Below are 14,050 nucleotides of genomic sequence, written 5' to 3'. Positions count from 1 at the left end.
GCTTGGGATCGGTGAGGGGCAAGTGGGGTTCTCTACCGTACCGAGCGTGGCATTAGCAAATATAAAGCCGGTCAAGGGCAAGATACATTTGTTCAATGTGCTAGTAAAGGCACCTTCATAGGCAACTGGTTTGGAATGTGGTATCAAAACAGAAATAAGAAAAGGTACAAAACAGGTTAACAATCAATACGGACTGGTGGGTTGGATCTTAGGTGACGTAGAATGTGCTTTCTAACTTGTAAGCAACCCTGCAATAAATGTATGTTGCGTGGGAGGACGTACGTTGAAGAACACCTTTTGTGTAAGGAGAACATGCAGTGAGATAAGAATTGCTTCCTGAAGAGAGGACATATATGTCTCCTTTTCAGATTTTTGGCTACATTTTAAGCAATAATAATGTATATGGAACATGGAGACAGCTTGGCAAACCAGAGTGCCAAGGTCACAGTGCTCCACTGTGCAGCGATCCCATTATAGTTTCACAGCTAAGGGGATATGCATAGCTGCAGGGTCTTTATTATGTGACAGGTTGTTTTTTTTAAATGTCTGAGTGTTTTATTTTAGTGAAGAATAAATCCTTCTTAATAGGATACAGTTTTTTTCAACATAAGCCTTTCTATCTGTAGTTAGCGTTCCTGCATTCATTCCTTTTATGTTGCACCCCATGGAAAATAGCTATGCTTAATTATATTTCTTCGCCAAGTCCACACAATCTGTGTATTTATGTACACACACACACAAACACACACACACACGCCTCTTTGATTATGCACTTGAAGAAACAAGGATAACCAATGCATCTCCCAACATACAGACTGGATTTGTGCAAAACGGCCAAAGAAACGTATTCCACAATAATTCTATTCCAAGCACGGCGCACTGCCTCACATAGATCTGTCTACAAGTGGTCTTCTGCCTACAGTGGTTGATGAATCATTGTCAGTCGAAGAAGTTGTAACATGTAATGGGAGAAAAATGTACCCATAATCAAAAACAATGGTTCCAGAATACATCACAGAGAAAAAAATACACTGATTTATCATTAGTTTATAGTGCTAGCTGTTGGATATGCCTATTTATTCTCACCCGGATTTATTATTATGTGATGACATTTCCCTGTTCCTTTGACACAGCACTTGATGAAGGTGGAAACCAAGACATTATTCAACTATTTTGTATAGTAAATTTCCTATTTGTGCATATTTTTTCTTACATAATCTAGTTTTAAAGGAAGTCGGTTAATAGATTAAGCCACAAATTCATCCCACCTAAAGTTTGTTTTAATTCATTTACGTGGAAAATGTTCTCTGAGTATCATTTTATTTTAAATTACCCACTTATTTCAGTGGTTACTAGTAATCCCTGAGAATATTGTTTTCTAAATTTCTGCTGGTGGGGAGGAAGTGAAAAAAGGCCTCTAACAACCTTTCCTCTAATGATCTCTGCTGTTAAGGCCAAGACCAAAGCCCAGTGAAGTAAATAATAAGACTTCCACTGACTTTAATGTACTTTGAGTGGGGACTGGAATAACTATGGCCTCCTAACCATGGTCCTGGGCTTTTGGAAATGATGAGGCGGTACAGCAGTGGTGACCCACCAACAGAATTCCTTATGGATCCTCTTGTTGCTGTGGGAAGACTTGGGCCTTCCCAAAATACCATGTTATTGGAGAATAATGGAGGCAGACTTCCAAGGATTCGGTTTCTGGAAGGGGAAATATAATTCCCAATAATAAGCAGCTGCTTCTCTCTAGGATTTGGGGTGGCCTGGACTTCCACCATTAAAGATATGCCCCCTAGACGTTTGTAAGAGAGAAAAAGAGCATAAAGAAGTGAGTTAGGAGGGTCAGATGACAGTCTTACTTTCCTGTCTAAAATACACTCTCACTTAAAATGTTGGGATTTTTTGGAGGTAGTGAGCGGTAAGAGAGAGAGGTGGGTTTTGACTTTAGAACCAAACAACTACGGCAACATTACAAATGAAGGCCCTGATCCTGCAAACACATATGCGAGTGCTTAACAACATACAGTAGTAAAGTTAGGCATAGGCATAAGTGTTTGCACGATCAGGGCCTAATTTCATTTATATCACAAGCTTAATTCAAAACCTAATCAAGAGTTAAGGATACATAGAGTTCTTTCACGTATGTTTCTGCCAAAGAAATAAAGGTAAAAATTGGGTAATTAAAACACCCTTATAAAATAAAATGAGGTGGGGAGGAACACTGAAAGTTTCTGTTGTGTCAGAAGTTTTGCTCTTTACTTACATGTATGTTTTAATTCTATTTTACATTAAAAATTATTTTTGGAAGGTCCTGAGGCAATATCCAAAGAGGCCACATGAGGGCAATATTATCACCTGATTTTCACAATGTGCAGCTCTAAGTGAGAGCCCCAAATCATATTAGAAGGCATATTTCCCGAGAGCATACTGTTCCTGTTTTGTTTGCACATATGTTAACTTGGAAAAAACATCTTGTTTATTAAAATTTTCAAATGCACAATACACAAGAGACAATTTCAATGGTCGGTAATTTTGGCTTACACTATGGAACTGTTACACAACAACAACTAACTTTAACGAGTTCTTTTTAGTGTGATGCATGCTTTGAAAGTTACTTCTGAACAATGTTTTAAGATGAGCACCTAAAGTTGCACGAGTTCACAAAATGGGTAATTAGACCCAGAAAACGATCAGGCACCTAACTACCATTTTGCATGTGCACATACATGGAGTCAGATTCTCAGCCACTCCTGTGGCAGTGCAAAATACTACCTACTACGTAAGGTAAAATGCCAGATGATGCAGAGCTCTGTGCCAATTGCTCTCCCATAGGACATGACTGGAGCCATGTGAAAGCAAATGCCTCCTCTAAAAGATGGTAGGTGGGAGGGTGAATAGATCAAAATGGTTAACCTGAGTAATTAAACCATTTTCTAAGACTTTAAAGCACCGGTATCAGTTAGTCTCTTAAAACCTGTCAATATAATACAAAAATTCTATATTGACATGACAAGCTATGCAAGTGTTGCCAAAATATAAAAAGACAGAACCCTTGGTTACCAAACAACCACAACCAGGATCCTGAAGACAGTTAGGGGAATACTGCTCAAGAGAATTAAAGTGCTAATTTGCACACATGGACGCAAGTCCAGTCTTCAAGTCCTACACAAAATAGTGCAAAGCACCTGATGGAAATAAGAGTCTCCCTTTTTGGTGAACACTGCATGGCCTGTCAACCTTGAGGTAATTAACAAGTGAAGAGCATTTCACACATCAACACTGGCAATATATAGGAAAACGTTTAGGCTTCAATTATTTGCTCAGTGAGAGTGCACAATGTCTCCTGACATGAACAGGAATGATGACACACTGATTGGACATAGATTCCTTGATATGTACTTTATGCAATTATTTTTCAAGGTTTCTATTTTTTTTAAGGCACAGATGGTGGATAAAGTCACTGAAAACCTCAGTCACTATATGCAGGGTGAGTAAAAGTGATTTGTAAGAATTATGTATAATAGTTGTAAACTACTGACATTTTTGGAGCTGCACAACAAATAATGAGCATTTTTTCCTTCATTCACACAAGAGATACTTCACAAAGAAATCCCACATTTCAGAAACGTGTGGCTGAGGCTGAACATTTCTAGTTATTATGGACCAAATTCCTCAGCTGTCATCAACTGGCATAGCGCCACTGGCTTCATTCAGAGGTCCTGGCTCATTGTGTCTGCTGTAGGCGGGTAACTGGCATTGTGGGTTTGGCTGAATACTCTGTGTAGTTTATTGAAAACATGCTCTACGATCATGACAAAATGGTTTATAGCTGACTTATAGACAGGGAGAAAAATACTTATTTTAAACATTTAATTTTCCACCATTATTTCCAGAACGAAGTGCTATTTTCTGCTTCTCCTGCACAGTGCATCTGATGCTGCATTGTGTCAAGCCCAGAAATCCTTTATGTATTTTCCACATATGCTAGCTGGTCACACCTAGAGAATTTCTATTGTTAGATTATACAGTGCCTTGCTTTTACTGGTTAATTCTTGGAGACCCTCTGACTTCTCTCAAGCTCTATATAGAATATCCTGTTTATAGTTAGAGGCAGCGTAATATATCCTGTTCTCCATCATTGTATTAATTTGCATTTAAATCTACATCACCATAGAAGTGCTTTCTCTGGTGACTCTTGTTTGTATAACTCTTGCCGTTCTGACAACTCTGTCTAAAGCTGTGGAAGATATAGGACCACAGAAGCAGTAACCACACTCGAACTCCTCTCTATGTGCTGCTACTTCTATCTATCACTTTTACTGCTTCTTCAGCTGCCAGAATGTTCTGTAAATGGTGGCTGATGCCCCTTTTTGAAGACTTGTCTCAGCGCTGATTATTTTCCAGAGTGCAATTCCACAACTACTAATGATTATTATCCTCTAAGCTAGTTCCTAGTTACGGGATTATAATGATGTCACTGGACACTTGTAATATTTTCAGTTAACTTAAAATTAAATTAAATTCAGAGGAAGCAGAAGTCTGTTCAGTGGGTGACTTAAATGAGGAAGACCAATTAGTTTCCACAAGGGTAGATGGTAAAAATGAGTAACAACATCATCTCATAGGCTTCAATATGCTCCAACATTTTAGCATTATCATAGTAGGATTGTGGCATTGTAGCATAACGCCAGCACTCACGCTGATTAAGACCCAAATCGTGCCCCCCTACCCAAGTGACTCAGTTGGGATCTGAGGATCTTCTTGTGGGCAAGTGTGGAAGCAGCTTCCTCAACCCTCAAGCAATGGTGCAGGAGTTGAGACACTCCAGGTGAGACCCATAGAAGACTCTGCAGCCCTAGTGTCTCCCTTCTGCAGAAGGAAGGATGGAATGATCCACAAGGCAGCAGATCCTCTGGCATTGCAGGAAGAGCTGCTATGTCGCAAGCAGTTTCTCGCTAAATGGAACAAAGGAGAAGCAGGATACCCATGAGGAGGCACGTGCCACTGGGCAAGATGGGTCACAGTCTCTCCCCCGCCACCTGGAGATGACAAGATCTAATCTATTTTAGGCACTTATAAATAGGGTTGGCAGGATTCGATTTGTATTTCTTTATGCGTTTTTAAAGTTTTTATCAATTTAAGTTTCCAGAATTGCATGAAATTGTGGGGGGGGGGAGGGGAAGACAATTATTTAATGACAAGAGACCCTGAAATTCAGAAAGTTAAAGCTTTATAACCATTAAAACACAAATATTAACACCACATGTCAAAATACACAAAGTGAATATCTTTTTAAGTCAAACTCTAATAAGTTTCCAAGGTGCATTTTTCTTACTTTGCCTAGCTGTAAATGTCTATTATTACTGACGGAAATATTTTCCCAACAATTTGTGTGTGTGCAGTGAAAGCAACATTTACTGATAAAATCTAATCCTTTCAAGCCTGTTTATAAAGCATCCATCTTCACAGAACCTAGGATCCTAAGGGTGGTGCACTGGAGCCCCATTCCCTCCATCTTACAGAGCATTTCCCTTAGCTTGTGACCACTTCTCTCATAAAGGGCAACTCGCATCTCTAGTTCAAAAAATTAAAGATCCCAAACCAGCCCTTATTTTAGGTACTGATTTTACTTTCTTACTTTAACACCAAGCTAGGAAAAGCTTCATCACTGCAGTGTCTGCACAGTTGTGCTGGAGAGCGTAACAACAGCTCTGCATCTGCTCTCACACAACCGAGCCAAAACTTGGAAGTGCCCTGATAACCCCATTGTGCATGACAATATTGCCTCCTCCTTTGCCAACCAAACACTGCTCTTTTGTCTGACTAATGAAAGCTATCGATGAAAAGTATATTTTGTGTTCAGTAGGAATGGCTAATAATGAAGGAAGAAGAAAGAGGAACTAAATTGTTTGCCTTTCTACCACTGCACTTTGAGTGAATGAACCAGTTAGAAAAGAAGAGTTTTACCTTTACAGAAAAGTGCTTTGTCCTGGGAGGAAGCCAGACAATGGCAGTTGAATGAATGAATGCCCGCAAAGGTGTTAAGGATGTCACTAGCACATACGCTTTGATGATGATGGAAAGGTCTTGAGCTTTCAAGAGTTCCTTGTGGTCAGCTGAAGCTGGTATAGAACTCCTGCAAAATAAGAACAATAAGCGTTAGGAAAGTGCTTGCTTCCTCTATATGAAAATGAAAATGAGGTATAAGAATACTGAAAATAGGAGCCTTTCTTCCCCAGTGAAGTGACACAAGAGATGAAACCAAGTAGGTTGGAATAATGCTTGCACCAAGTCTGTTTTTACTGCTTGGAAGATTTATTTCATCGTAATTCCCAGATAAAAACTATGGCAAGATGGAATTACAGCTGAGAGCACATATCAGGAACTTATAGGTAAAAAAACATCACAGCAATGTTGTAATTATTGCAAAAGCAGGCATGACCAACCCAGAAATCCAATTTTAAAGAAATCCAAACATGTTAAGGAATGGAAATACAAAGTTAAGGCACCTAAACAACTTTAACTCTGCCCTGTGCTAATGCCAGGAAGAAATGAAAAGAGAAAACCTACACTATCTTTAATAAAAACTACTTACATTTAAGTCTTCTTAACATATGCACAATGTGCCTCAGGTGGCACATGCCCAGGATTCATCACCAAATTTGGTCCACTGATTGGATTATTAACTTCCCCGGCTCCGTACTGACAGGGAGTGCAACGTGAACGCTGATCCATTACATTTAAGTGGGGTCACACACAATAAATGCCATTGTCACGCTCATGTGGTTATTGCATGACATCACTGAAGAGAGTTTTGGTTGGGCATATTCCTGGAGATTTCATCACATGACATAATCTTTAGTTTAAAATTAATCTTTAATTCCCAGAGACTCCAGGACAATCCTGGAGGACTGGCAACAGTAGAGAGTCAAGACCAGCACCTTCATAAAATACTGTAAAAGACTATGACACGAGGAAATAGCCCTTCATAAATTAGTGAGCAATAATCTGGCAGGCTTTGATTTGGACATGATAGGGATGTAGGCAGGCAACTGGTCAAGTATTTAACTGCACAGTCCTGTTTCTCTAGGGTTTGTCCCCTGTCTGGTACTCAGACAAAATTAGACATGGTTTGTCCAGTATCAGATGAGGGATGCCCTTTTGAACATTGTGCTGCTCTGCTCCCACCAGTGTGACCTCACATTCAAGGTCCCATCAGTGGAGGCAGAGCAGCATGTTCTTAAAAATGGCACCCTCCCATGTGGCATGACCTCGCACATACTGTGTATCCAAGGTCACGCCGGCGGGAGGTGGGGCCATTCCATTCCTGGAAGTACCAGAATGTCCAGTATTCCAGGAATGCGTCAGTGGCCACACTACAGGGATGTCCAGCTATTGGTCTTTTGCTACAGTAGTTTGCAAAGAATTAGCTGTGGAACTGTCTTGCCAAATTGTATTGATCAATAGATCAAAAATCAAGAGTCAGACCTCCCCCAAAATCATGAGTTTTTTTTTAAAAAGAATTTGTTGTGTTTTTTAGACCAGTCTCTTGATGTTTGCACTCCCCCTGTCCATCCCCAGGATGTGTGCATGTGACAGTTAGTGTTGCTCACCCTCCCACATGTATCAGATAAGGTGATTTTGGTGCCTGCTGCAGGAGCTCTCACCGCGACATCTGCCCCTCTCCTGCCCAGCAATTAATTCTGTCCCCCAAGCCTCCATCAGTTCTGTCTCCACCCAACCCACCTCAATTCAGCTCCCCCACAGTTCAGTCCCCCAGTCCCGCTCATCACCACCCAATCAGTTCAGCCCCCCATCCCATCAACCCACTGCCCTCAGTTCACCCTCCCAGCACTCATCCCATCTACTCAGAACCCAACATCAATACAGCTTTGGGATCTCGACCCACGTTTGAGAACCGCTGCTCAAGACAAAAGACTAGTCTCTGCCCAGAAGAACTGGTTTAGCAGAGGGGAACTTGCCTTGGCAATGAAGTAACCTGCCAGGGATTTGTGCTCATGTGGGAAAGCTGGCAAAGGCGTCCCCTGACACAGGGCACTAAGGTTTTTAAAAGGACAGAAACTGGTCTGCTCAGGAGCAATTTTCTCCAGCCCATGAGGAAGAAGCAACCCATCAGCATGCAACACTTCAAGATGCAGGGGACTCCCTGCCTGCCTCCCTGAACCCAAATGGTCCCCCAAGGACTCACAAGGGAAGAGCGAGCTAGTTAGGGGCATTGTGCTTAGAATGTATATTGCTTTGTATGAGCTGTACTGTCTTGTACTTTATATGATTAAGTAAAAGCAGAAATGTGTTAGACTCTGTAATAAGTGTTTTAACTGCTTTACAATTACTGCGTGACCCTGAGAGAGTTAAATAGTAACCACATCTTTGTAGGGAGAGTTCTGGGACAGGATGTGTTTAAGCAACTGGTTTATCTCAAGGGTCAGCACTGGCCCTGGTGGCCTAGGGCAGGTGTGCAGAGAAGCTCCATTCCCAGACTGAGAGCCACTGCTCAGGAAAAACGCCAGAGAGACTAAGTGAGGAACCAGTGCTGCATCCTGCTCCAGAAGCTTAATCCACCCGGGAGACCCAGAGCACAGAGGCTTGGCTTCCCCACACAGCAGTGCTGATGGAGTGGCCAGAATCTCTCCCAGAGGGTCCCAGGGGGCAGAACCTGTGTGGTTCTGCTGAAACAGATGCAGGATTTGGAGAGCCTGTGCTGTGAGGGCAAATTCCAATATGCCAAAGACCTCAGCTTCATGGGGGCTCTCTGCACAGAAGAGCTTGTGGGTTGGGGGTGGGGGATAGGGCAGGGCACAAACAGGGCATGGGTTGATAGATCTGCCACTGTACAGACTTATATATTATTAAGAGGTGTGTCTGTATTTGTATCTACCTAGGTGATTAAATGATCCTCATCATCTCAGTATATGAAGGTGTGTGTGTGTGCACTAAGGCTACGTCTACACTAGTTTATGTCAGCATAACTTACATCGCTCAGGGGTGTGAATAAACCACTCACCAGAGAAAAATAAGTTACAGCAGCCTAAGCGCCAGTGTGGACAGCTGCACCGCTGCAGCACTGTATGTGTAGACAAGCCCTAAGATACTGCAGTGATGATGGCGTGTAAGTACCTGCATAGAGAGAATGCTGCTGGGCTTCTGATCCTTCCTTTCTACATGCTGCTGGACTGCCTCTCGCTCAAACATGCTACGAAACATATACAGACATCCAGAACATAATGATACAAAATCATTATCTTACAGCTGTGCGCTATTGGTCCAGTTCCACAAGTACCACAGATGGGCAGAATTTGTCCTTTCATCACCCTCGCGTGATTTCACAGGCTGAGAAGGGCCACTAGCGATGTTTGACTTTGACAGCACATATTGATCCAGGCATCCAGGGAAAGTAATTGGAAGGTGCAATCCTGAAAAAAATCCAAATAAATAAAGAAAATAGTCAACATACTGTTAAAAGGAGCAGTCACCTCATGGTCAATGAAATATAAAATAAAAATATGCAGAGAGGAGCTACAATCATCGGATGACTCAGTAAAATGATAAATTCTTAGGCTCCTTTACCGTGTTGGGATCTGCTAGCAGAGACCCTTATGCCCACAAGGAGTCCCTATCCAACTGCAGGAGCAGAGCCTTAACCATAGCCACAGTTCTCACTGTACACAAATATTGGTTATTCTGTTCATTGCCAATGACAGTGCTAATGTAGGAGTCTGTGTTACACAACTCCCTCCACTTCATTAAAACAAATCCCTCATTTCTCAACACAGAATAACTCAGATGTAAAAGGGCCTAATACTGTGGGCTTTACACTGTCAAAACTACAAGTGATATTGATTGGAACTTTGTCTGAATAAGGACCACAGGACTCTGTCCACACTAATTACACACAGATACAAACAACAAGATACTCTTTCATTGAGCATATTTAAGGTTTGATTTTGTATCTGCTGAAATCTATGGGAGTTTTGCCATTGACTTCAATGGGAGTGGGAGCAAGCCTCATATTGTAGCAACAGAGATCTCAGAAGTACCGAAGTAAATATTATTAATAATCAAAACATCAATGATACCTGCCAATAGGTGGTATATTTTCTTTTTTACTTTGCTGACAAAAAGCCCTTGCACTGTGCCTTTATTTTGTCCTGTGTGGTTTTCATTAACTCCAACATACTTCACTTTTAGACATTTCAAACTCTTAAGTAATACTCAGGGAAAAGTCAAGCTGTTCGTATTATTTCCAGACCTCATTTTAGTGTAAAACCACACTGTGCTAAGTTTATTAAGGTATTTGTGTAACTTCCCTTTTAATGCAGACTCACTCCATTTCAATATATCAATTTAAAAACAAAATTGAAGCTATATATTTTCTAGTGGTGCGATACGAGCAGCCCTTCACTGAGCACACAGCTCCTCTCTGAAAAGTGCCTCTGTTAAAATAGCATTGTGCGGGTCCATGCTGATTGTCTCTCGATGATTCCTTATTAACACGCTCAGTTTATAGTCTTGCAAGTTCAACCTAGGCTCCGAAAGTCAATTTGGGTTCTTTGCTTCACATGCATCATTCACCAGGAATAAAGGTTTTGCAGGTCAAAATCAGGGCCTCTGTTACCCGTGTGTGCACCTTTCATCTTCAGGTTATACCTTTCATGTTAACTTTGCAACCCCATTGTATGGAGGTAACTGATTTGAACTTCATAAGCAATTACCAATATGTTCATGTTGCATAGGGAGGAACAGCCTCCCATCTGTGTGGGCTCTGCAGCACCGACAAAAGTAAAACCCAGTAAATTCTTATTGTAGTCACTTAACTCAGTCAAACTCACTTGATTTTGAATAAACACAGAGAGCAAATCTGATCAGTAAAAAGGGGCCATTTTTCCGTATTCACTCTTCAAAGTAAGGAAGCATTTTAACAGGGTAATTTTCCAAGGGTCACTCTTAGGATAAGATTTGGGCTGTGTGACAGGGTGTACAAACCCCTCACTGGACAGCAAAGGGTGAAAGAGCAGCTCTGGGCTCAGCAGGCCCTGCCCCTCTGTCCATGTCAAGCATGCTCCACTTGGAAGTGGGGCTTAAAAGGGAGTCAGTCGGCTCAGTTAGGGATGGAAAGGGTAGGGAGAAGGGCTGGTTCTGGTTGCTTCAGTGGACGACGCAGCCAGACCCAGACCAGGAGGAGAAGCATTGGTGAGTGGCAGCTCTTATGGACTGGAGATGGTAGGCAACCTGTGTGGAAGTGCTGGCTAGGCCAAATTGCAGAATGCCTTAGGCAAGGGGGAGGTAGGATGTGACCCATGGAGGCTGACTTGAGGTACCCCAGGTGAAAGGCGTTGGACAGGCCTCTCAGGGCCCTGAGTCGCAACCCGGTATAGCAGGAGGACCCAGGTTCCCCTACCCCTCCTACTGCGACCACTAGGTGGGGTGACTGCCAGAGATTGTGACCACTAGACGGCGGACACCAGACCCATTCACAGGCATCGAGCTCTGGGTGTTCAGGCACAGAATGGAAATTTCAAAGCAGACGGTACTCAAACATTGGGGTGGTTTATGCACTCAGCCAAGATAAGCAATGCTCAAGCAACAACATGCTCAAAACCTCACTATCCTTGGAAGGTGTGGCTGCCAGTCTGTCTTCTGCTCCTCATTCAAGATGTCAGCATAATCCAATGACAACTCTGTGCACACTGTTCTTTCAGGAGCCTGGTCTATGCACAGTATTTGCGCAGACCAGTTAGGATGCAGAGTTACACTTGTATAAAGGATCCATATGCAAATATAGCTTAAACCCCAACATTTACAGGAATAAGATATACCAATAGAAACCCGGTATAACTACATCCACACTAGGGGGCTGTACAGCTTTAGCTATCCCCTTTTCAAACTGACATAGTTAAAGTGGTACAACTGTGTGTAGACAACCCCAGAGAAAAGAATCTATACCAGAAAGTTGTGCCCGCCCACTAAGAATGCATACAAAGGGGCAATCATTTTTCCCACTTTTTTCTTTATACCAGAGACAGAAGACTTTAAAAAACAACTTATTTGTAATTGCGTGGGAGGTTGCATTTCAATAGTTCCTATGTTTACAAGACCAGGGTAAGGAAGACCATGCTGAAGACCAATCTCCAAACCAAAGAGGAAAGCCTAAATTTTAGGCCTCTCAGCCTTAACAGTGTCCCTTTAAGAAATAACACTGAGAGTCGATACATCCCTGGGCCACTGCGGAGCCCGGCACAGGAATCCAGAGCAGTGGAAATGTGCCTCCAGACCCCAGCACTACTGAGAGCCAGTTCGGCTACAAACCCCATTGCCTACTCTGTCCCCAAATATACTCTAGCGACACCATCAGAGGACCCAAGCACATCAGCCACATGATGAGGGGCTCATTCACCTGCACATCTACTAATATGATATATGCCAGCATGTGCCAGCAATGCCCCTCTGCCGTGTACGTTGGCCAAACCGGACAGTCTCTACATAAAAGAATAAATGGACACAAATCGGACATCAGGAATGGTAACATACAAAAGCCAGTAGGAGAACACTTTCAATCTCCCTGGACATTCAATGACAGATTTAAAAGTAGCCAACCTTCAACAAAAACAGACTTCAAAGAGAAACTGCAGAGCTACAATTCATTTGCAAATTTAACGCCATTAATTTGGGCTTGAATAGGGACTGGGAGAGGCTGGCTCACTACAAAAGCAATTTTGCCTCTCTCGGTATTGACACCTCCTCCTCAATTATTGGGAGTGAACCACATCCACCCTGACTGAATTGGCCTTGTCATCACTGGTTCTCGACTTGTAAGGTAACTCCCATTATATATATGCCTGTATCTGTAATTTTCACTCCATGCATCCGAAGAAGTGGTTTTTTACCCACGAAAGCTTATGCCCAAATAAATCTGTTAGTCTTTAAGGTGACACCAGACTCCTCATTGTTTTTGTGGATACAAACTAACACAGACTAACCCCTCTGATACTTGAGTTCAGCTACTAGCACTATATAAAGCAACTGTTCCTGCAGCAGGGCATTCTGGAGTGTAGGAGTTCCCTGGTCATGCCCTCATTATCTCCAGGCCTGCTCCCAACACCCTCTGCGTGCCTGCTGTGGAAGCTTTATGGCTGCTCTACGGTCACTTTGTACTACCATGGCTGGTGCAAAGTATCCAAAAAGCACATGTGATTTCAGAGTCTTTTTCCGATTTACCTTTACACTCGTGAAAATCAGGAGTAACTCACTGGAATTACAACAGTGTAAAACTGGTGAAAGAGAGGAATCGGGCCCTGTCCTATTATATTTTGAAATGGTTGCATATACATTATGTGATTCATTCAACTGTTCAGAGGCTCTCTCCTATGGGTTTGGTGTCAATTGGACAGATACAAATTAGAGATGGGCTTGACCTGCTGTGCTCAGATGCTGAGCTGGGTTCTGCTTCGCATCCAAACTGCCTCAAGGTTCATAGCAAGGCTTTTGGTTCAGGCCCACCTTATATACAAATAAGATTTTTGTTTCTATAAAGGATTCATCCTTATGAAGAATCAGACATTTTATACGCAGTGCATCCTAATCTAAATGTCATGGGGCTCAATGAATAGATTTTGAAATTCAAGTTTCAAATACTTGTGAATTATTATATAGAAAATTGAAATTCCCTCATCAAGGGACATGATACTGCTTAGCAAGACAGGGAGTTTGGGACAATTGAAGCTTGGATAATAAAAGTTATGCTGTACACAGAGCAGCAAATGCACATAAATAAATTGCATTGCTTTTGAGTTTGATTAGATAGAAGTATCAAAAAAGTAGAATTATAGAGAAAAGACTTTTTGCTTTTCTTCTCTGCCCCTTTTGTTCTGCTTATGATCTTTGTCACCCATTGCGTTAGGTAATAAAACCATGCTAGTTTTTTCATTCCTCTCCAAACCTTCTCTCCAGTTACTCCACTGCAATGGACTGCCAAAATAGACTAAATATTTTTTTAAAAAATTTTCTTCTGATCATTTGTTTTTCATTT

General features: G+C 42.0%; 1 protein-coding gene across 1 annotated transcript in view; it reads right to left on the bottom strand.

Moving 5' to 3' along the window:
• Positions 1-14,050, bottom strand: part of CPED1 (cadherin like and PC-esterase domain containing 1) — a 215,442-nt gene that overhangs the window by 134,751 nt on the left and 66,641 nt on the right. Inside the window, exons 5-6 of the mRNA XM_077807831.1 lie at positions 9,272-9,437; positions 5,971-6,139 (exon numbers count right to left, since the gene is read on the bottom strand). Coding sequence (XP_077663957.1) covers positions 5,971-6,139; positions 9,272-9,437 — 335 coding nt within the window. The remainder of the gene's footprint in view (positions 1-5,970; positions 6,140-9,271; positions 9,438-14,050) is intronic.

This window comes from Eretmochelys imbricata, chromosome 1 (genome assembly GCF_965152235.1).
Source record: "Eretmochelys imbricata isolate rEreImb1 chromosome 1, rEreImb1.hap1, whole genome shotgun sequence".
NCBI classification, from domain to species: domain Eukaryota; kingdom Metazoa; phylum Chordata; order Testudines; family Cheloniidae; genus Eretmochelys; species Eretmochelys imbricata.
This window is presented reverse-complemented; position numbering and strand designations above follow the sequence as displayed.